Here is a 25,048-nt window from a genome sequence, read left to right on the forward strand (position 1 = left end):
CCTGGTCATTCTTGCGCCCCTCCAGAGTCTACGCCCTGTGCCTGGGCACCGGTGGCACCGCCCTATTTACGGCGCTGGTTGCGTTGCGCCGTCGCAGCGTTATTACGAAGTTTTTATACGCAGCGTTTTTACGTGGGAGAGCCATGCTTCGGCACGAATGGGCCGGCTCGACCGGAGGAATACCACGTTCTCACAGAAAACCGGCGTGAAACAGCGCTTGCGCTGTGTTTCGCCGAGTGAGTGAGTTTACCGGAGGCCCAATCCCCTACCCTATTCTCTTCCCTACCCTCCCCCATTCCCTTCCCATCCCTTCCCTACCCTCCCCTATTACCCTATTCCCTCTTAAAAGGCCGGCAACGCACCTGTAGCTCTTCTGATGCTGCGAGTGTCCATGGGCGACGGAAGTTGCTTTCCATCAGGTGACCCCCCTATTTCATAATAAAAGCAGTCTTAATATAACGTCAACACGGCCCGCTTCGTCTCGCGGGCTGCTGTCCGTAATGTGTGCGTTGCGAGTTGCGACACCTTGGCTATTTGTGTGTAAAACAATACAACAGCAGCGCTGCGTCGACGCAACGCTGACGCAACGCGCCGTGTGGACTGGCTCTCATTTTGTGTTTCCAAGAAATGGATTCATAAGCAGGTGACTGGTCTACGTTATTCAATTGTGTTACGTCAAACTTAGTCGAAAGATCACGACTAAAATTCATTATCCAACAGAATAACATCAGTGTATCTGCTCAACTCGGGGTATGCCAAAGAGCAATGGAGCGCAGTATGTTAGGAGTAAAGCTTCTCGATAAAATAAGAAACACCATACTGCGTTCCCAAACGGGCATCAAGGAGTCAAGGCGGCCAAGCTGAAGTGGGAGTGGGCGGGTCACGTTAGCCGCATGCATCCCGACCGCTGGGCAAATGGACGCCGCCGCCGAGGCCGGCCTAGAAAAAGGTGGCGTGACGAGCTGGAGGCACACCAGCCAGGCTGGCTATCGGTGGCGCAGGAGCGAGAACAGTGGAGGATCCTGGGGGAGGCCTTTGCCCAGCAGTGGGATACTATAGGCTAATAAAAAAAAACAGAATAACGTAGGTCCGCCATTTGCCTCTAACACTTTTGAGATTTTTTTTATACTACAGTAGATATGGCCATTGGGCATCGAGGTTTTTTTTTATTTTGGCATAAAAGTTACTAAGAGTATGTTATCAACAAATGAGTTTGGTGCCTTCCAGTCTTTAAGACTCATGATGGAGTCTATTTTTTCCGGTGTCACGCTCTCGCGGATATCTCCACGGGTCCAGGGTCTCGGAGCTGACGCAGCGTACGGCGGCAGGACAGGCGGCGGGAACCCAGTCGGGGAAAACCGGATATCCGGCTCACTTTCACCGGCTCTGACCGTCTAGAATAAAGAGAATAAACGTTTTTTCATTAGATAAATGATGACTTAAAGATTTAGGAAGTTAAGCAGTTTTTCAGGCAAGGAAATTCTTTTGTAAGTATTGCAGTTCTCCATCGTTGGAGGAGAAGATCACTGTTTCTACTTTCCAGTGCAGAGGATTTTGCCAGAGTTTTCATACAACACTTGGCACAGTGTCACTGTGCCAAGTGTTGTATGAACATAACAGTGAACAAAATATTTTGTTAGGAGTCACTTAGCGAAGTTTTCAAATCAAAATCAAATTACACTAGGCACATTTTGCTAATCTGGGTTATTGTTGTTTCTATTACAAGGAGCGAGAGATATAACATGAATCATGATGAATATAGCTTGAACTATGATTGATTGACTCAAGTAGACCTTAGACTGGTTGCCGTTTGTGGTATACCGTATACAGGGTGTAACAAAAATAAGTGATAATACTTTAGGGTGTGTACGTGTTCCTTGTAGAGAGTTCACTGTGAAAGTAGCAGCGCTGAAAGACCAAAAATTTTTTTCACTTTTGTATGGGGAAACTCGTGACGCTCGGGCCGTTGCCCATACAAAAGTGAAAAATTTGTTTCGTCTTTCAGCACTGCTACTTTCACAGTGAACTCTCTACAAGGAACACGTACACACCCTAAAGTATTATCACTTATTTTTGTTACACCCTGTATATATTTTTTTATAATCCCTAGATTTTTGTCTGCTGGCGGCTGTGTCTGCTGGCGGCGGTGCGGAACTGCACGGCGCTCTCGAACTCGTCACACTCGCCAGCACGCGGCCGCAGTATACCTGTAGAAGATGTGGTGCTCGACGGCGCTGCGCCACAGTCGGCGGCTGTGTCTGCTGGCGGCGGTGCGGAACTGCACGGCGCTCTCGAACTCGTCACACTCGCCAGCACGCGGCCGCAGTATACCTGTAGAAGATGTGGTGCTCGACGGCGCTGCGCCACAGTCGGCGGCTGTGTCTGCTGGCGGCGGTGCGGAACTGCACGGCGCTCTCGAACTCGTCACACTCGCCAGCACGCGGCCGCAGTATACCTGTAGAAGATGTGGTGCTCGACGGCGCTGCGCCACAGTCGGCGGCTGTGTCTGCTGGCGGCGGTGCGGAACTGCACGGCGCTCTCGAACTCGTCACACTCGCCAGCACGCGGCCGCAGTATACCTGTAGAAGATGTGGTGCTCGACGGCGCTGCGCCACAGTCGGCGGCTGTGTCTGCTGGCGGCGGTGCGGAACTGCACGGCGCTCTCGAACTCGTCACACTCGCCAGCACGCGGCCGCAGTATACCTGTAGAAGATGTGGTGCTCGACGGCGCTGCGCCACAGTCGGCGGCTGTGTCTGCTGGCGGCGGTGCGGAACTGCACGGCGCTCTCGAACTCGTCACACTCGCCAGCACGCGGCCGCAGTATACCTGTAGAAGATGTGGTGCTCGACGGCGCTGCGCCACAGTCGGCGGCTGTGTCTGCTGGCGGCGGTGCGGAACTGCACGGCGCTCTCGAACTCGTCACACTCGCCAGCACGCGGCCGCAGTATACCTGTAGAAGATGTGGTGCTCGACGGCGCTGCGCCACAGTCGGCGGCTGTGTCTGCTGGCGGCGGTGCGGAACTGCACGGCGCTCTCGAACTCGTCACACTCGCCAGCACGCAGTCGCAGTATACCTGTAGAAGATGTGGTGCTCGACGGCGCTGCGCCACAGTCGGCGGCTGTGTCTGCTGGCGGCGGTGCGGAACTGCACGGCGCTCTCGAACTCGTCACACTCGCCAGCACGCAGTCGCAGCGCAAACACGCGCTTGTTGTAGCTGATCTTCAGGATCATCGCCCACGGAAACCGGTTCATCAGCATCCTGGAGAGGAAACAGGTTTGATGATAATGATGCTTTGATTTGTGAGGCTATAGCACTCAATTCGGACTACTTCGGACTTTCAGAAACACACAAAATAATTACTGTTTTTAAGCACTTCTCAAGCAAAAGTCAGATCCGAAGGTATCACAGACTATGATACTGAGCCAAGAGATGCTTAGGTTCTTTTACATCTGTACTTAGAATTCTCTGAGTGAATTACTCAGAAGTAGGGACATGGTAGGTAGGGAATGACGGAAATTATATTCCAAACCATAGCAATACATAGCAAACTAGCAAATCGCAACATAAGGAAGGAAGTTCATTGTTTTGGTTGCCGAGTGCCGAATAGCACTCACCCATCTCTCATAACGGAGACGCCGTGTGCGCAGATCGCGAGACAGATGTCGACGTCGTCGGAGTCCTTCACCGTGTGTCGGTCGGCGCCGTACAGCGGCAGTCGCTTCGCGTTCTCCAGGTAGCGCAGCTCCGCCTCCGCTGGTGTTTGGCCTCTGGAAGAATACAAATAATAGATTAATGCCATTATGACCACCCATCTCTTAAAGGCCAGTATTCGGAATAGGGATTCTTAAAACTTCTAAGCAACCAAGCTTCAAACAACTTGTACCAGAGAAGTTAAGCCTGTACTTATACAGTGCAGGTTAAAACTGCTCCATTCCATCCTATAGGATTCTATAGTATAGTTCACGTTAAGGGGCTGTTTCACCACTTTCTGATAGGTGCCGAATAGGCTATCCACCACTTAACTTGACAGATGAAGTATGGAGAATCTGTCAAAAAAGCTGTGAGTAGCCTATTCGGCACTTTATCAGAAAGTAAAGGAAAACGAAGATTGTTGAGCGCTATAACCAGGATATTCGTGATATACATTGTTTAGCCTCTCTGTGACTGTACCGTATATGTAACTCGGCAAAAGCTCCCTTAGATATTACACCCTAAAAATATTTTAATAATCCAAAGATACTCACTTGTGTTTCCTATAAAGCTCGTCTATTTTGTCCTCCAGGTCTGGATTGAGCACATCCAGGGGTATGGCGTTGTGTGCAGCCAGCAGCGCCGCGCTGACACGCCCGCCGCGGTCGCCCACCTCCGCCTGCAGGACGTAGGACGCCAGCAGCGCGTAGGTTATGGTGGAGCAGACGAGACGACCTGGAATTGGAGATGGATGGATGGATATAAGAGTATTTTATGGCTCTTACATACGAAAGAAAAAAAAATGCGTGGTCGATGCTTAAAAGGTCTTTTATTTAAAAAAAATTAGGGGCAAACGAGCAAACGGGTCATCTGATGGCAAGCAACTACATACCGTACTCATACTCGCAACATCAGAAAGAATAAAAAAACGGAATACGCTCTCTTCTTGAAGGTTTCAAGTCGTAATGGTCCAGAAATACAATAGTAATTATTTTTTAACAAAAAATTGAAACCGACTTCCAAGGTAAAAACAAAAGTAATACTTATTCTTAAAAATAATCTAAAAAGAACCGAATAATTCTTATTCCTTATTATAGTGCCGTCTTCAGACTTCGCCTAAACCTCAACTATTTCTGTACTCAATCTTCATGCTTTTGAAGTCGCTACCAGCCCGGAAAAGTTCTGAGATCCTTGACATAGAACTTACGCTAAGGTAAGCTGGTACCGACTTCAGAAGCATGAAGATTGAGTACAGAAATAGTTGAGGTTTAGGCGAAGTTTGAAGACGGCACTATATAATAAGGAATAAGAATTATTTGATTATTTTTAGATTATTTTTAAGAATAAGTATTACTTTTGTTTTTACCTTGGAAGTCGGTTTCAATTTATTGTTAAAAAAAATAATTTTACCCTTTTTAGTTACCTATGAGACCACAAGGCTATAATATTATAGCAGCTTGTTGTCAGAGTTGTACATATTATTACTAGCGGTCGCCCGCGGCTCCGCCCGCGTGGATGTCGGTTACGGCTGCAAAAAGCCTACCCAGGAAAGACTCGGTCAGCAAAATGATTCCTAGGTCAATTCAGAGACTCCAACACTGATATCGACTACGCGGACGCAGTCTGGAGTCATTATCCGAAGGGATGCATATAGTGCACACTGCACAGATTGTCTTCCTTCCGCACGCGCACCCCCGCTTGGTGACGCCCACTATCGTTATATTTTAATTTCGCCATAATTTTAAACCAAACCGTCCAATTTTAATAATTCACCAAATTTTATCTACATAAACTGTACTTAGTGATGAAATAATTTATTTTCATAAGGATTAATAGCACAAGTAAAATAAACGCGTTTAAATGTAGTACAAAAAATTCAAGATTTTTAAATAAAAACATGGTTATTGTGCCTCACTCGACATAGATAAGTATAGTGTGTCGCGGACTTTTTTGTAGATATTAATAAGATCTACAATTACTTGGAACATTTTATGGTTCTATCTTTTATAGTAACGGCAGCGTACGCAAAATAAGTAACTTTTCTGGTTGATTTTGCACCTGGCATCCGAAAAACCCAAATATCTTACGAAACCCTATTTTCTCTAAAATAAAATTTAGCCTATGTCCAGCAGAAATAATGTAGGATTCATTGGCTTTTGCTTGGAGTAGTTTAAATAAAGCCAAAATCCTCGAACTTGTATCTATAAGGATTCAAAAGTTCTGTTGGGTACCTTCGGAACCAGGGTACATCCTGCTGCAAAATCTTACTTTTTGGTAGTATATGCCTGAAACACTTCAGAAAAAATTGAAATCACTATATGTTTCCATATAAATTTTGAGGAGTTCCCTCGATTACTCATGGATTCCATTATCAGGTCACCACTTTTATGAACATGGTACCAAATTCAAGTCAAACCCTATACAACACAAGAAGAATCTTGTAAATCGGACCACAAACGACTGAGTAATCGTTGAACATACATAAAAAAAAATACATACAGCCGAACGTATTACCTCCTCCTTTTTGGAAGTCGGTCAAAAATATATGTAATTGATTGTACTGTTGGTTCTTGGTAGAAATTCATGTTGAACACTAATAAACACAATTTTCCGTGCACTTTTCCCACTATATTAAGAAATAAATTTTATTTTAAAATTAGGTGTTATTTAATTTGTTAATAATTTCTTAATATAGTGGAAAAAGTGCATGGAAAATTGTGTTATTAGTGTTCAATCTTGTTTAATAGTAAAAATAGACGTACCTTCCACCACGTCCTGTCGTATAGCCAGAGACAGTTGGTAGCGTGTGACGTCATCCTTCAGCTCCGAGGGCTCCGGCGGGTAGAACTTGACCGCGAACCGCACCTCCCATGGCTCATCTAGAAACATTATTCAATTTCAGCGGATTTCAACAGCTCGAGCTCCTTGTTGTACGACTTGCTATCAAAATAAACAGCCGTAAAATCCACTGGTGATTTATTACGTTGAGTAGTAGCAAACTGACATCAAAAAATTTATTACATTCAGAAGTACTTTAACCTAGTCATAAAATATCTCATTTTAGTCATCTCCCTAAGAATGAAAACGCTTTTGTGTGTCTTGTTTAAAGGATACTATCAAAAGTTCTCATGCTTGCTATTATCTTAGCCAAGCTGACAAGTTGTATTTCTCCCTCGGACCTTTGCCGGCCGGATTTATATTTTGTTATGAGTATAGGCCACTTTAATTTTGCCTCCCCTATGTATGAACTCTGCCGTCATCCTAGGACTCTCCCCCCCCCCCCTACGATACTGTAGGACGCTGCCATGGTCATGGTCTATACAGTATATACTGCCTATACATAAATCCAGAGCAGCCTTTGGGCAAGCTGTCCCTTAAGTCATAAAACATGCCTGTTTCTTCCCTAATACTCACTGCGAAAGGTCTTGGACAGTCGTTTGTGCAGGTCGACCCAGACGCGCGGGTCTCCACGCTGGGTGTGCAGCAAACCGAAGTAGTCCTTCTCTATTAGGTCGAGGTTGTCACAGATCAGGTCCAGGAGATCGGCCCCGGTGGCTTTACGCTAAAACACATATTTGGAAAGATTTAAGTTAAAGAGCACCTTGGAATAAAACCTATGGCAAGACGTTTGCTTCTCATAAATATTAAGCTAAGCTTGCATAACTTTTTCTTAATTCTCCATCAGGATTTATTATTAACATTATGGGCTGTTAGTTTCTTCTAACACTGCACCGAATTAGCTTCACACTTACTTTGTGTGTCGAGCGTAAATAATACGAAATTGGCTCGTCATTTCTCAACCAACTACAACCACATTAGGTAGGGATGTCAGTCTAGACAGGCGGTGATGATGAATGGCCAGACATGACGCAACTAACCGCAGTCGCAGAACATAGTTTGTTCCTGCGCCATGAATTCGCCTCACGTGTTGTAACTTTCAAGCAAACTATTGGAACTACATACAATATTATAATAGTCTTATACACTTTCGGGAACTTTCGTACTGTCGCAGTGTTATGTAAATTGTAAAGTACTCTACAATTTAAATGGAAATGGCATGATGCCATTATACCTTTTTTTAATACAACTATATCTGTACCCTAATTCAACTATCTTGTTCGATCAGTTTGTTTCTACTTTCTTATCAAACATATGCGTTGATTTGATATCTCTTGAAAATGTCATGAATACCATTTGTAGCATTGTGGGAACTAGCAAGGTAGATTTTACGTACGACACAAGTGTACTATCAGAGAAATTTATTCATAGGCAGATGACGGACCTATGTACAGCCGACAGCTGATCGCGACTTACCTTGGCATAACCTGGCCATTTAGCCGAAACTTTTTCGTTTTCACTTCGTTATAGAATCGCCGATTAAAATGTATGGTATTGACATTAGACGAGTCGAACGTCAACGTCATATTAACGAACACTTATGTGAATTCCATACATTTTCATCGGCGATTCTATAATGGCGGCTCTCGACATAGGCGAACGCGTTGGCCAACGCGTCTGCAGACGCGTTGGCAGTGCGCTTGCAACGGCGTTTGTGAGTAATCCACACATAGGAAGGTCGTTCAGTATGCTTTGGATCGCGCCAATGTGCGGACGGATTCAAAATGGATGTTGAGTCGCTAACAGCTGCAGCTGTATATTTATTCACAGCTTATAATTACTTTGTAAATGTGGACAATAAAAAGTTTTAAAAGGGTATTCTCGAAATAAATAAGTAAAAGGCGAGAAAACGTAACAAACAAAGAAATAAACTCACTTTTACATATTTTATAATACTTATTAAAATAATTTAACTTTTTTATTACTTGTTATTTATTATATATAAAAATTATTACTTATTAAGTACTTATTATAATTATCATGATTAATAATTAATAATATATATTTATTATTTATTAAATATTTAATTTATTTTGTTTTTAGTATATTTTGTTGTTATAGCGACAACAGATATAGGTACATAATCTGTGAAAATTTCAGAAATCTAGCTAAGTATAGCGGTTCTTGAGATACAGCCTGGAGACAGACAGACGGACAGACAGATGGACAGACAGACAGACGGACAGACAGAAATGCAGACAGACGTTGAAGTCTTAGTAATAGGGTCACGTTTTTACCCGTTGGGTACGGAACCCTAAAAACATTTTTTTTGCAACTTTTGATATGATTTTTGGTTCCACAGGCAGTTTTTACTCTGATAGGGTCTATACAGACGGACCGCATTTCAACTGCAATCCAACCGCAAATTGCAGTTCAAGTGCAGTTTGAATGCAGTTGACATGACTGCAATAGAACTGCAAACCAAATGCGCAGTCGGATTGCAGTTCAGTTGCAGTTGGCGTGCAGTCGTGTGAACCGCATACCGACTGCATCCAAACTGCACTGCTACTGATTCCATTCTCCGCGAGAGAGCGGAGCGTGCGGGTGGGTGGGATAGTGCAGTTTGGATGCAGTCGGTATGAAGTTCACACGACTGCAGTCAACTGCAATCTGACTGCGCGTTCGGTTTGCAGTTCTATTGCAGTCGTGTCAACTGCATACAAACTGCACTTCAACTGCAATTTGCGGTTGGATTGCAGTTGAAATGCGGTTCGTCTGTATAGACCCATAGGGCCCAATAAATTTAAATGTTTTCTCGATACTCATTTTGTTCGCCATTTCGTCAAGTTAGATGTTAACTCGCCACAAGAAGGAAACGTGCACTCTTCATCGCCGCTCCGGGCGAACTGATCGCGCGGCCTATGTGTGGATGGAGCGCGAAGCTTGCGACAAATGTCCTTTAATCTTTTGCCGACATTTCCGACCCGCGCGGCAAGCTCGCAGATGCGTCGGCCAACGTCTAAATACCTACGGCCAACGCGCGAACGCCCGTTCTACACATTGGGCCAACGCGTCCGCAGACGCGTTGGCCAACGCGTTCGCCTATGTCGAGAGCCGCCATAACGAAGCGAAAACGAAAAGATTTTGGCTCACCCCCCTGGCCTGGCTGTATGGTAAAGTTGACGTGGGAGAGACATGCTTCGGCACGAATGGGCCGGCTCGACCGGAGAAATACCACGGGCTCACAGAAAACCAGCGTGAAACAGCGCTTCCGCTGCTTCACGTCGAGTGAGTGAGTTTACCGGAGGCCCAATCCCCTACCCTTTTCCCTTTCCTACCCTCTCCTATTTCCTTCCCTACCCTCCCTTATTCCCTTTCCTACCCTCCCCTGTTACCTTATTCCCTCTTAAAAGCCGGCAACGCACCTGCAGCTCTTCTGATGCTGCGAGTGTCCATGGGCGACGGAAGTTGATTTCCATCAGGTGATCCGTTTGCTCGTTTGCCCCCTTATTTCATTAAAAAAAAAGCACACCTACCTGAACGACAATGTTGATGGTCTCTCCATTGAGCAGGTCGACCTTGACGGAGCCGTTGGCGTGGCGAGGCATGGTGCCGTCCTCCGACGCCAGCCGCCGAAGACTCTCTCGCATCTTCGTCTGAAAGATGGTGTTAGGTGATAACTGGTGGAAAACAGGGACTCTCTGAGTTTACAGCAGTCAGACCCTTTCGTTTAATCTGGTTACTGAAGGATTTAAGGTAGTCCACAGAATACTTAATACTTAATAGTGACTACGACTAAGGTCACGGGAGCATCTTTATTTTGATGATTAGAATGATATTTGGTTACAGACCAGAGAGCGTGGAAGAGGGCTATAGAGGTATACTAGGTTACATTGTCAAAGCATGTACTTAGTTGCATCTAGCACAAGCATGCTAGGATAAGGTAACAATTTTAAACTGATGGCGAGTGGTCTCCTTAGCTTTAGGGGCCTTCAACGACAGATTGCATTAACCATGCACGTAAATTTTGATATGCATTTTACAGCCTGGATGACTCTAGTGTTTTAAAGTTAAACAATGTTCTCGCACAATCTCATGTGCATCAGACGATGACAGCGGATCGCTGATATTTTGTTTCTGAGTTTCACTGAACAAAAACAAAGACTGGAACGTGACACTATAATGATTATGACACACATGTAAATTCTGCTTACAGCAGCATATTAGGTCACTGAGTGATAATACTTTAGGATTTAGGGTGTGTATGTGCATGAAGGGAGTTCACTGGGAAGGCAGTATAGCTCTGAAAAAAGAAGCTACTTTTTCTAATAATGTATGAGCAAATTAACGACGAAAGGGCATTCCTCATAGAGACTGAAGCCTAATGTAGCTCAGTGCTGCAGTAATACTTATTACTTAGTACAGTCAACTCTATACACATATTATATACACTAAACTCTAAAGTAATATAACTTGGTATTTTTACGTGTACATTTTAGTTAGTATAAGTACCTGTCCCCTCAATTTATTGTTTATAGGGAAGATTATTTTAATTGATTTACAAAAATTAAGGACTTGACATTACAATATTTTCTTGGCTCTGAAATATTGTGAATCGTAAAAAAATCGCTACTAAAATGAAGGATACTAGCTAGTAATAACGAAGAATTTAGGTTAGTGGTAATTATTCAATTGTCTACGACGTTCGTAGACTGGTAAGTTAATTAACTATTACAGCAGCTGAAGTGGACTGTAGGAACAATAGAAAGATTTGTTAAAATAAAAAGTTTTTATGTGAAGTATAATATAAAATAACAAGACGTTTTCCGAAACTTTCGAGTAGAAATAATGGTAAAAAATATAATTCAAGCCTTCGACAAAGTGTTCAGTCCCAAGTGAGAAAATATCAGATATCTAGGCAGACAGACTGCAGACACCGACGGTATCATGGCATTCATGGATATTAATAGACGTTTCACCAATAACTGTTTCTCATTTCCAACGTTTAATGTTCAATAGAAACATTTCGTAAGCTTATAAAGCCCCTTTCGATGGCTAATGAAGGATGGGGTCAACAGTTCGATAACGTCCGTTCACAGTTATTTTACCTTTGTTTTTCTGAAATATCCTAATGTCTTTGGCATAAGGTTGGTACAGTTGTAGGACCGTGACCGTGACGTGATCGTCACGGCGCGATCACGGTAGATACGTGACGCTTCAGTAGATACTACCGATAGTTTCTTATTCAACACATTATTGTTTGCTTACTTGAATGCAGGCTGTAATAGAATAGACTATAGGCCGATAGTTTCTTATTCAATAAATAGTTATTGCTTCCTCTTGTACATACAGGCCGTAAAATAGAGTTAATAAAGGATCATCTGATAGCCTAAAGTACGAGTAGTTGATATAAATTTTTATGTTATTCTTTAGGTACAGGAGATTGCCTAGTCTAGCGCTTTTATTGGCTAACGTAAACCGATCAACAAGTCTGTTGAATAGATTAACTTCTGATTAAGATCCTGGAAAACGGGCATTATAGACATTATAGTAGGTAATTTATACTACAGTAGAATAGTGGAATAGAAAGAGGATCCTTTCATCATAATATGATGTTCTTACTTGTTCTAGAATTTAGAGTCCATACCCTATCTCTTTAACTTGTGGGGATATGTGTGGTGACCTCAAAGGAAGGCCTACCGTCCAACCGAGATAGCATGCTCGGTCAGGCCGAAGCCCACTGACGTCATTTCAGACGTTGTTTAGATATCTTGCCGTTCTCAGAAACTTAGATAGCGCAATGCAGGACTGTGATGCATTCAGTCAATGCAGGGTATGAGGATCTGGACTAAAGTTACCTCAAAATACACACTTCTCGTAAGGCAGTCGCCACTCGCCGAAGACAAAATGCTGGCTATTCCATCACTGGGCTCAAATAGTATCTACTTTTTCCTGTGCTCTATATTTTAGCAACATCATAATTTGAAAATGTTCGTCGAAATTCTAATCAAACAAACTTTCTCTACATCAAAGATATAAAATCAGAAGCTGTGTAATCAAAAAACACTTCCGTTTGATGTTGATTTGGCGATCGTTTTGAAATCCTAACAGTTATAGAGGTATTTACGCAATCCGTAAACAAAACTGGCAGATGTAGAGACTAGAGATATAGCTCTTAGGTTATGCCGTAAATAATTTTACTGTCCGTAGAGTGGATATACAGTTCATAAAATGAATTCAAATAGATATTACTAACGCAAAGAAAGTTAGAAATATTGTAATAAGACAATATAACTTTTTTATTATAAAGATAGAGTACCTATCTAGTTTTAAATTGCTTGTAAGCAGATTTTAATGTGCGACAAAGATTGATTAACCATGCTGACCATTATTTTACCATAATATATTTTACTAGACGTTCCGCTCGGCTTCGCCCGCGTAAATTAGATATTTCACAGACAAATGAGTCTACAAAAAATAGCTTATGATCCTTCACGTGGTCTACTTCTTATCTGAGCCAAATAACAGAAAATTTTCTGCAGTAGTTCGTGAGATAAGCCCTTTCAAATAATTTCCCCCGTTTTTTCCACATTTTCTTCTATTTCTTCGCTCTTATTAGTATTAACGTGATAAAGTGTAGCGCTATAGCCTTCCTCGATAAATGAGCTATCTAGCACTTAAACAATTTTTCAAATCGGACCAGTAGTTCCTAAGATTAGCGCGTTCAAACAAACAAACTCTTTCGCTTTATAATATTAAGTATAGATATATAACATTTAGAAGTTCGGAGATAGATAAAATACATACTTGAGTTACTTCGATATCCATACTATGTCTGTATACCGTGTGTATATGTATACTGTGTCTGTCTGTCTGTTACCTTCTCACCGCTGAACCTATTTTGCTGAAATTTGGTATTTTACAGACTTTCGTCATATTTGTACTCGTAAGCACTTCGGTTTTGCTGTTCAGGCATATACGTTGGCTACTGTACCTATGGGCTATGACTGTACGTGTACGGCACTGGGCAGTGGGCACGGGCAGTTTGTTATGCGCGTTACAGCTGGTTATTTTGAATGTGAAATATTGAATGTGAAGTATTTTCACTGTTACTGCCGTCATCATACCACTTCTGTTTATTATCTTACAGTTCCACGTGTACAGTAAAATAGGATTATCAACGTGCGTATGCAAAACTTAATAAAAAAGTTAAAAGTTAAAAAAAGGGATTTATTTTATAGGAAGTTTCAACTTTCCTAAGGGCCTCCAAAATATTTTTATACGGGGCCTCGGCAAGGTACGCTACGCTTGGACATTATTTAGAAGCGTAGCGACTCAATGACACCTTTTGGCTTGATATAATATATTAGATTATAGCACAAATTATAGGTACTATGCTACCTTTTGCGATTTGGATAATATGTTATATTACCTGGTATTTTGTTCCTATCAAGTATCAAGTATCAACGTAAATATATTTAAATAACAATTATAATAATATTTCTAAAATGAAGTTGGTACGACTTTTACCGTCCAAATTTTTATTAACTTTTAGTACTTATTATTTTTAGTTTTTATTAATTTTTAGTACTTATTATTTTTGTCTGAAATAAATGTTTTTCATTCATTCATTCATTATGTTTTAGTCTAAAGTCTAAACTCTTACGTGATTTTATAAATTTTAATACCCAACATTATACAAAACTGTAGTCAATTACGAAAAATATTAGCGTCTTTTATGGTTTGGTTATTAGCTTTGACCAAATGATTAGTAGTCAGTAACAGTTGATTATAGCAATATGGCTCTACATCATTTGAGTAGCAAAGACATGCATGCATCATGCATGGCATAGAATTCTAAATTATGTGTATGCAAAGTATTGGTCATAAGTCATAACCTTATGAAGTTATGAGGTAGGTATGACCAATACTACTTAATTGTTTTTTTCTTACTACATAATTTCGTCTTAGGAATTGTTTAACTCAGGTAAAGATTCCCTGTATTATGAGTCAGAAGTCAGAACAGTCAGCCAGCAGGTGAGAACGACCTTATTTAATTCTTAACTTTTATAATATTATGTGGAAAAAAATTATCAATTTATAGATTTGCTAAACCCATCTCTACCTCTAGTCTCTTTTCTGTATGTTCACTAGAGGTGCTGTAATCTTGTGAGTTGTGACTTTCTTGGTAAACCCAGTAAAATTTTGTCAAAAATATATTTTAACGCATATTTACGTAAGCAATTAAATAATTATGCAAAAAGTAAGCGAATAATGAACTAATTGTACTTATCCGTCCTCGGATAAGCGATGGTGACAGTTCCCAGCGGGGTTTATACTTTCACGGAAACCGTACAACGCCTTTCCCTTGTTCCATTCAACTTAAAGCCTGCCTAACTAATATAAGATGGTGACAATTATTCCGTTACGGTAATAGCAATTAACAAGTAAAATGTAAATAAAACAATGTAAAAAATCAAGTAAAATTACCCCATTTGAAAAAAATCGGCCAAGTGCGAGTCAGACTCGTGTGCGAAGGGTTCTGTACCGTTATAGAGAAAAAATAGGCCAAAAATTGTGTTATTTGTATGGGAGCCCCCCTTAAATATTAATTTCATTTTTATTTGTGAAAACTGTAGAACTCTCACTGTCTGTCCGTCTGCCTAAAGAAAGACGGACAGACGTCAGACAGTGAAGTCTTAGTAATAGGGTCCCGTTTTTTACCCTTTGGGTACGGAACCCTACTACACAGGTCCCCCATCTGCCTATGAATCAACCTGTCTGATAGTACCTTTCCGTTTGGCTTCGCCTAAGTTTCATCAAGTAAAAAAAATATTAGGCGGGCCTTTTTTTTATGAAATAAGAGGGCAAACGAGCAAACGGGTTACCAGATGGAAAGCAACTTCCGTCGCCCATGGACACTCGCAGCAACAGTAGAGCTGCAAGTGCGTTGCCGGCCTTTTAAGTGGGAATAGGGTAATAGGGGAGGGTAGGGAAGGGAATAGGGGATGGTAGTGTAGGGGATTGGGCTTCCGGTGAACTCACTCACTCGGCGAAACACAGCGCAAGCGCTGTTTCACGCCGGTTTTCTGTGAGAACGACGTATTTCTCCGGTCGAGCCGGCCCATTCGTGCCGAAGCATGGCTCTCCCACGTATAATCTCGTATAAACCTTACGTCGGTCAATTTTATCTATTATTGCACATGCTCGACTTCGTGGCAATCATGGTTATCGACGGCCCAATGTGATCACTACTTCTAACGTAGATAACATGATAGGATGAAAATCCTTTTTTTAAATATTAAACTTGCCATAGGTCAAGCAAATGAGGCAAAACGCTTTTGTTATCATTTTTTTCCAGTCTGGAACAGATGACCTAGACTGCGAGCTGAACCTAAATAAGATTAAATCAATAGCTGGCAAGAGCTGCGATAAGATCGCGAGCTACTGCGGCGATGCTGCGAACAAAAACTTGCTGAAAGAAGCTTTTTCATTGCAGGAATAGAGTTGGGTATCCTAAGACGATCCACTATCAAGCGAAAATAATAGACATAGAGTTGGGTATCCTACAGCTATCCAGACATTCTACTATCGAGTGAATAATAGACCAAGGGTCACCAATTAGTTTCGTTCGGGGTCAATTTTCAGGAATGAACCTGACCTTCGTGGTCATCATTTTATAAAAAAAAAAAAATTAAACAAAAGTAAGTAATTACGGAAATTCAAAGATCTAATGTTTGAAGTGAAACTGGTGCAAGCTATTGATATTAAATCAATAGCTTGCACAATAGAGATGTTCATCAGTAAGTCGAGACCGAAATTTATTTTTAACGAAGTTCATCTTCGAAAATGCTCGGTCCTCACACAATGGGTCGGCGGTCCGGATTCGGACTTTATAATTATTATTGCAATTAACAAATCCCTTACTTAAAATGTCTCTAAAAATGTAAATTTCGATAAGTCGATCCATACTAATATTATAAATACGAGAGTGTGTCTGTCTGTCTGTTACCTCTTTACGCTGAAACCTCTGAAGTCTGAACCGATTTTGCTGATTTTTGTTATGGAGATACTATGAGTCCCTTGAATAATGGACATAGGTTTACGGATTCCGCGCGATTAACACTATAAATAAAAGTCTGCATAACCAATCCTTGTTTGCAGAAAAATGAAGATGGCCTAGAATAAAATATGTAAAGTACGGTCATTCAAATATCAATTATCAAGTTAGTACTTGGTGTTTTCTCTTCTATTTTTTATTATCTTTTCCGGCGGAATCTCACGTTTGTGAACGTTTGATAAGCTTACGAGTTACGACACATCCTTTCTTATCTTGTAAGTGGGTCTCAGGTAATTGAAAACTTATAAGTAGGTGCAGATAATGCGGTCCGACTGCAGATTTCGTCGCTCGCGTGACGTCACCAAAAGGTATTCCTGCCTGCCTAGCATACGCCAACGAGATATCTCACTCTCGAGATAATTAAAAACATACTCGTCTCATAATATCAAAATCTCGACATTATCTCGACCAAACTCTATAAAAATGTGTTATTTCGATGATAGATCTACGCGAGGAAAAATGTTTGTCATGCTAGGGTCAATAGAAATGAAGAGACAAACCATCAAACATCGAGAAAACATGTAGAGTGAGATATCTCGTTGGCGTAGGCTAGGCAGGCAGTGGACTTGGATGACGTCACTGCTTAGGATTCAGAACGGCCCGCATACTTTTTTCAGTTAACGGTGCGGTCAAAACGAAGAGTACAAATTATCCAACATATTATCAATGCGAAAGTGTGTCTGTCTGTCTTTCCCTTCATGCTTATACAGCTGAACCGATTTAGATTTTTGGACATGGAGATACTTAAGAGTCCCGGGAAAGGACTTAGGATACGTCTTATCCCGAAAAAATGTGCGGTTCCCGCGCGATAGATTAATTATTTTGGCGTATCGGAGTTGCGGGCGTCATATAGTTGCAAATGTTTTGATCTACATTAATTTGATTCTAGTTTTTAACAAATTGTGTAGTTCTGACGATATAGATAGTCCAACGGTAAAAGATAGATTTTAGCAACATTTGAACATTATCACCAAGATAAAAAGGTTCACTCGAAAATAAACCAAATATTATGTCTTCGACTGAACGTGTTCTGTGTTTGGTTCTGTGGGGGTCTTGTTGATGCATCCCGGTCGCGTAGGCGTCAGGCGAGGCTTTTCGATTAACATTCTTTACTATGCATTGACTTTTACGAACAGGTATAAAAGGGACAAAAGTATGTGTAAAATTTATTTATTATAAAGGTTTAATAGAGTTTTATTTTTTACTAGCTGTTGCCCGCAACTTCGTCCGCGTCAGTATAGTAGATCACGTCCCAAGTATTATTTATTGTACAAAAACATTCAATGTACAATCGAATGTACAGCATTGATTTTTATATATAATTGTTCCGCGCGGCTTCGATTGCGTAATTTAGGAATTTCACGCGACCGTACATTTTTCCGCAAAAAATAGCCTATGTCCCTTAACGTGGTCTATTCTTCATGTTTGCCAAATAACATAAAAATTGCTCCAGTAGTTTCCTCTATTTCTTCGCTCCTATTAGTCGTAGAATAATAAAATATAACCTATGGCCTTCCTCGATAAATGGGCTATCTAACACTGAAAGAATTTTTCAAATCGGACCAGTCCCAGACTGTTAATTATTTATTTAATAGAAATAGTTTTAATATTGATTTCTTACAAATATCAAATTGTCATCCATACGTCATTACATAGCTGTCATTTTACGTCAATTACATAGCTGTCATTTTCGTTTTGTTATTCCAAGTCTGATTCTTTTTTGTTATACCACGTTTTATAGTGACTGACGTTTCATGTCAAGTCACACAGGAACGCTGTCGAACGGGATAAAAAGTATCCTATGTCCGTCTCCTGGCTCTAAGCTACCTCCCTACCAATTTTCAGCCAAATCTGTTCTGCCGTTCTTGAGTTATAAGTGGTGTAACTAACACGACTTTCTTTTATATATATAGATTTAACACTGTAACACATAATATGATATTTGTTTAACACGCAAAATCATGCGATGCGTGACACCTGTATGTTAAGCACTATTAAATTACAAAATAATATGTTACCGTGACTTGTGCGAATTCAGAAAATAATTATTTATATTACCATATTAAAAACACCCATTAAAATTGACTGAGGGGTTGTCACTAATTTCGAAACTTAACAGGTGGCTCTACTAAAGTTACATTGGGTGTAAAACTATACTTACCACATTCAAAATAAGTATAATATTTATAAATTATCTGCTGACCAAATTTATCGATTGCCGGTAAGTATTAAGGGCTTTACATACGGTAGAGATTATATAAAAATCAAATTTCAGCAAAATCCGTTCAGCAGTTTGGGCGTGAAGAGGTAACACACAGACCTCAGAGGTTTTATTTGGTCAGAGAGACAGACAGACAGACATACACACTTTCGCATTTATAATACTTAATTATTTTATAGATGCCTTATACCTATATGCTTACATTACCTTCACTGATCACTCTAAACGGTCACAATGTTATTATACTGTGATGATTTGTTTTAAAATTATTAGATAAACCAATATCATCATCATTATCATCATCACCACCAAACATCACCGAACTGTAGGCTGTAGCTATGAGTGGTAATGATGATTGATGATGAATCATACAGGAATGTTCACAGGCAACAGGGGAGTAATACAGGTTTCTGTGAGCTTTGTAAAGTTTGTAAGTTGAGTGTTGACAAGAAACACGTTAAAACCTTATTCTAGATATAAATATTTATTATCTGCTGGCTTCTTCTCTGCACGAGAAGACGAAAGTAGGTTTATTCTATATTCTCATATATTTCTATCTAATTAAATTATTATTTAAAATGAACATGAAGTAGTTTTTCCTAATTATGTATTATGGTGTACTGAAGAAAAAACTGTGGTCAACTATTAAGACTCAATTTTTTTATATAATATTTTTATTATTATTTGATGGGATGCAATCGCCCATCACTAGATGAATTATATTTATTTATAATCATACCACGAAGAAGTGTCGTGAGGGAATTTATGGGAGTTAATAAAAAATTCCGAACGGTTATCTAGCAGTTCTTGGAAGGGTATAGAAATATTATAGAGAAGTCAACAGAAAAAACTTTAGCTCGAAACATGAAAGTTAGACATTAAAAAAGTTACAATGCGGGAAACTAGAGGTCAATGGCACGTAGTTGTCAAACTGCATTAATTAACAATAATAATAAAACCAACCTCTCCAAGTTTGAGCACACTAAACACACGTCCGCATTAATATTTCTCCTTGAATATAAATTCAAATTATTGTTCAAAGACACTGCGTTCCTTTTTAATTCACAATAGAAACTTTAAATTCAAAAAACGTTCGGAATTCGAATAAAAAAAAAACACCGAGCAAACGACACGCTCTCCCGTCTGCCCGCCGAGAACTAGTTTGGCTGAAGTTGGGCCTTGAGTCGTGAGGCGGCTGCTCCTTGTTGGAACTTGGAATAGGGAATATGCAAAAAAAATAATTCCATTTCAAATATATTTTTCTGTAATCTTTATCATCCTCACATTATAATCAAAAGGTATTTTTTTTAATTAGTTTTCATTTAAACCCATAAAATGTTGTTTAAAAAATGAAAATTAATGGAGGGAAATTCAAACTTACTAAACGCGCCACCATTGGTCAAAACGAAATGTGACGTCAGATGTTACATATCGGCGTCGATACTCGATATTCATACTGTAGTTATAGTATTTGTTAGAAAAATAGTTTAAAACTGGTGATTTCTAGTGAATCCATATATTTTATAGTGAATCTATATGAGTATAGAAGGTTTTATAAATAAATATATTAGGTTTTATCAAAGCACAATCGGACTATCTACCGAGAATAAATGCATTTATGATGTTAGAATATTTTGCATCAAATCTTGATTTTACGATTTTATTTAATTAGACTAGCTGACCCGGCAATTTATATGGCTAAACAATGTTTTGCCATATAAATTATTTCTAGTATAAATTTAAAAAGTGAATAAAAACCTATTTTCAGACCTAACAAATGTATATAAGTATACAAAATTTCAACTAAATCGGCTTAGCCGTTTTGGAGGAGTTCGCGCACAAACAGTGACACGAGATTTTTTATATTTTTATATATTATATTAGATATTCCAATTATTATGAACAATTTACGTTGAGTACCTACGTAAGTAGCTAAGTACTTGTTTGTTTCAGATCTTCTTCATTGCAAAATTAATTTACTTTTGACTAAAGCGCATGACGATGTATAACAGTAACATAAGTATGCTATATACGAAGCGTAAGTACGCTTCGTATATAGCATACTTATGTTACGTTGAAATGATCATCACAATAGTAATAAACACGATTATGGAGATACATTATCCCTTTTCATCGTCTTACACCATGGATCTCGTATTTTTACATCGTTTGGAATACGAAAAATACTTTGTCAGGTGTGTTTCTAGTAAGTAATGCTTTTGCACTTCAGTATCACACAATACTTGTAAGAAGGTTTTTTAGCCTCTTCCATGATCTCAATAGCAAATAAACCCGAAAATAAGTACGAAGTAACTGAATCACTAAAGGAAACAAACATGGGACATAACATCTCACAGTGTGATAAAAACCTCAAATTTGTTTCATCTCGTTTTTCTTTCAAAATACTATAGTTAATAGCTATACAAACATTAGAGTAGAACTCCGAGATCGATATTATTTGTAGTTTTTTTGTTAAAGAGTGTCAAAGTTGGCCTTTATCCGGGTCATAAATTTGCATAAAAATTGAATTAAAAAAAAACTAATCAAGTAACATTAATTTTGTTTATACCGATTGAATAAGCATTTAATAATATACTTTTTCTCCAAAATTGGTTAACCTACTGTGATCAAGTAGGGAGATATTAATTTGTTTATTAATTTTAGTTTTTCATTTTTAATTTCCCCATTAGATCGAATTAGAAAAAGTTTTAAGCATGACACGATAGAGTGAGTAATCCTTTATCAATATTAATAAAAATCATATTCTAATGACGTCTAAATCAAAAGTTACAGAGTAATTAAAATTTTTGTTCAGGGTTGCCACTTTTTATATCCGGATGTTAACCTTTTTTCATGCGCGTGTGAGATATTATCTGTTTTGGTAAAATAATTAAAGTCATTTATATTGATGAATATAAATTACTATTATTTCAATAATAGTCGTAAATAAAATGATGATTTATGGTAACAATTATGGTCTTGTTTTGTTATTCAAATAATTTTAATTTTTTATGAGCAGTACATATTTCAATAATTTATGTGAGTTGAACTTATTATTAATTAATTCATGATATTTTGACAGAAAATATAATATTATAACAATTTATCTTTAAATAGACAATAATATTACGGATACTTTTGTTACAAAGAGTATAGATATTAATTTCAAATCGAATGTAAATGTACTTCTTCGAATAAATATCATTATAAGTAGGTCGGTGTCATAAGTGCCCGTTTTTTCTCTCTCTCTTTTTTAAGTATTGAAGGTGTGTTTTTGTTTTCAGTATTTAGGGCTTATTTTTTTAAGGCTTATTTGGGTTCAGAAGTACCTACGCGTCCAATCAAAGCATTCGTTTGTTAATTCGTGGTATGTTAGTTCTACTGTTTTTAGTGTTCTGTGGTGAAAATTAACATTATGACGTCACACGCGTTCGGGTTAGTGCGGGAGCTGTCGGCCTGTCTTCGGTATTTTAATTTAGAAATAACTTTTGAATTATTGCGAAAAAAAAATAAAAGAAAAATGGATTTCCATTTATCACAAAAATGTTTTTGTTCAAATACCCAATTGTGACGTCATAATATTAACGCTAACAATCCTAATTATTCTAAACATAGTGTACGAAAGTAGCCTATAAGCAAATTATCAAGATCACGTTTAGGCAGGTCTAATAAAAAAATAATCTAAAAAGTGAAAAAAATATAGCGTACATCAATTAATTTATACGCTCAAACAGTATCTAATCACCTTCTGAAGTAGTCAGGGAAAATAAATTATCAACCGGATAAATCAAACAAGAGACTTTTAGTGACAACCCTAGGTCACTAAAAATCCGGATATAAATTGAATTTGATATAACTTCTGACACAGACGTTATTAGAATGTGATTTTTAATAACATTGATAAAGGATTACTCACACTAACGTGTCATGCTTAAAACTTTTTCTAATTCGATCTAATGGGGAAATTAAAAATTAAAAACTAAAATTAATAAACAAATTAATATCTCCCTACTTGATCACAGTAGGTTAACCAATTTTGGAGAAAAAGTATATTATTAAATGCTTATTCAATCGGTATAAACAAAATTAATGTTACTTGATTAGTTTTTTTTAATTCAATTTTTATGCAAATTTATGACCCGGAAAAAGGCCAACTTTGACACTCTTTAACAAAAAAACTACAAATAATATCGATCTCGGTGTTCTACTCTAATGTTTGTATAGCTATTAACTATAGTATTTTGAAAGAAAAACGAGATGAAACAAAATTGAGGTTTTTATCACACTGTGCATCTGCGTCATCAACATGTCGCGCTAAATGCCGGCGTTTGAACGGTACAAATTTAATCAATGTTTTAAATTTCAATTTAAAGAATAATTTGAATATTTTGAAGCCTATTTATGTTTTATTCTCATTTATAAAGATATAAAGGACTAATTGAAGTCATAAAAAAAATCATGCATATTCCCTATTTCTCTTTATGAATCACGTAAGGGCAATATTCGCTGCATCAATCAGTCCTAAGTTAGTCCTTTGACTTTTAATCTGCATTTATTACTTATATTAATTCATAATACATGGCCATATTAACTTGACCGATCTGAGCGCGGAGTGAGACGTGCTGCACGAACATTTAGGTATTACATATTCGCGAATCGCGAGGCGCGTAAAACTTCATGTTTTTAAAGAGCAAGCTCCGGTTTTATATGTTGGTGACTAGCTGTCCCGGGCTCCCAGCAAACGTTGTTTTCATCAAAATAAATTGAATAGTTTAAGCGAAAATCATAAAAGTATAATTTGCGGGAACCGTACATTTTCCGGGACAAAAAGTATCCCTAGTCCTTTCCCGAGACTCAAAGTTTAGGCGAAAATCATAAAAGTTTATTGTGCGGGAACCGTACATTTTCTATAAAGTATTATTACCTAGTTTTGTTACACCCTGTAGAATGTAGATGATGCACATAAAAAGTTTAATAAACTTGAATAATATAGCGTTAGTGGCGCCGACTAGTGCCATAGTGTTCATTCACGATTACTATTCATGTCATGTTGGATATTGATATTGCTGAGCTGCAGGCATATTGCTGTTAGATGTTGAATAGCATGACATTAAAAACACATTCTATATAAGTTATAATATTATAGTTCTTATTATTATTATTATGGAATCAGGGAGTCCTTTTCTGCTACTTCGAAAGTTTCTCATCGATCGTGGAGTTTAAATTTTATATCTCCATGCGAAATTTTATCTAAATCGGTTCAGCGCATTAATTAAGCATGGGCTCAGACAGACAGACAGACAGACATACATATTTTAGCATGGATAAATCCTATGCATCTAAAAGTTGAAAGAGCATGTTAGAAAAATGTGGTGTAAATGTAAGGACCACTCAAGTCTCGACCTATTTTCACTAACAGGCTAGCCTAGGGAAAAGAAATACGGCCATGTTAACGTTATTTACCGACACAAATAACTGTTTTAGATATTTATAAAACAGAATTATTATTATTTTTATGTAACTTTAATTATTATAAGTAAGTACTTACTCGAACATAAACTCAAAAGTCTTTATGTTGACTATTGAGGCACGTACTAGCCTGTTAAGAAGGTTTTCTTAAATCATAACAGCACAATAGCAATAGGAACAACGACATAAAATCACTAATAAGCCTTAAGGTAATTTACAGGTATATTTAAAATTCAGGAACATAAAATAGTGTAACTTGTAAGCCGTGGTCTGTACACGTAGCATAATTTAAAAAAGTACGCGGCATGGTTTTGACTTTGACAACTGAATTATAAATAACCTCAAAATATTACATTTACTTTGTAAACATTGCAATGTGTTCTTTATTTTCATTGTGAATTTTAATCTTATTTTATTATAATGGGCGACGAAATTGTAGATAACAATCCCTTGAAAAAGAGGCAGAGAAAAAAGAGGAAGAATTTCATAGCAAATGCCAAGAAATATGCGAAAAAGGGCCAAATGGGTCGGGGTACTAAGGTCCCGGAGGAACTTTATCAGTATTTCGTGGGAATACTCGACGCAATCAAAGAGGGAGTTACAGATCCAGACGAGAGACGTAAGTTGTTATTATTCTTATATGTTTTATACTAAATTTGTGACAGATTGTTGTGCTGGCTCAAATTATTTCTAGTTTATGTGAAGGC

General features: G+C 38.6%; 3 protein-coding genes and 1 long non-coding RNA gene across 4 annotated transcripts in view; 2 read left to right on the forward strand and 2 right to left on the reverse strand.

Annotated features, from left to right (window-relative positions):
• On the forward strand, nt 1-11,906 carry LOC121740467. The gene is made up of 3 exons (XR_006037646.1): nt 1-77; nt 6,615-6,620; nt 11,896-11,906. It is a non-coding gene; the product is annotated as an uncharacterized LOC121740467 (long non-coding RNA).
• LOC121740443 (protein 4.1 homolog) lies at nt 1,130-20,992 on the reverse strand. The gene is made up of 8 exons (XM_042133137.1): nt 20,946-20,992; nt 10,068-10,187; nt 7,108-7,255; nt 6,456-6,572; nt 4,248-4,428; nt 3,618-3,770; nt 3,076-3,261; nt 1,130-1,394 (listed from the first exon to the last, which is right to left on the reverse strand). Exons 2-8 carry the CDS (start codon nt 10,179-10,181, stop codon nt 1,265-1,267), a joined length of 1,029 nt encoding a protein of 342 aa, XP_041989071.1. The 5' UTR covers nt 10,182-10,187; nt 20,946-20,992; the 3' UTR covers nt 1,130-1,264.
• The window catches only part of LOC121740451, a 20,426-nt gene continuing 10,801 nt past the window's right edge, over nt 15,424-25,048 (reverse strand). Inside the window, exon 4 of the mRNA XM_042133156.1 lies at nt 15,424-15,478. The gene's annotated coding sequence lies outside the window, so the exon portion shown is untranslated. The remainder of the gene's footprint in view (nt 15,479-25,048) is intronic.
• Nucleotides 24,690-25,048, forward strand: part of LOC121740423 (nucleolar protein 9) — a 5,285-nt gene continuing 4,926 nt past the window's right edge. The window contains exon 1 of the mRNA XM_042133116.1: nt 24,690-24,960. Coding sequence (XP_041989050.1) covers nt 24,762-24,960 — 199 coding nt within the window. The 5' untranslated portion in view covers nt 24,690-24,761. The remainder of the gene's footprint in view (nt 24,961-25,048) is intronic.

The sequence above is a fragment of the Aricia agestis genome, chromosome 1 (genome assembly GCF_905147365.1).
Source record: "Aricia agestis chromosome 1, ilAriAges1.1, whole genome shotgun sequence".
Taxonomy (NCBI): domain Eukaryota; kingdom Metazoa; phylum Arthropoda; class Insecta; order Lepidoptera; family Lycaenidae; genus Aricia; species Aricia agestis.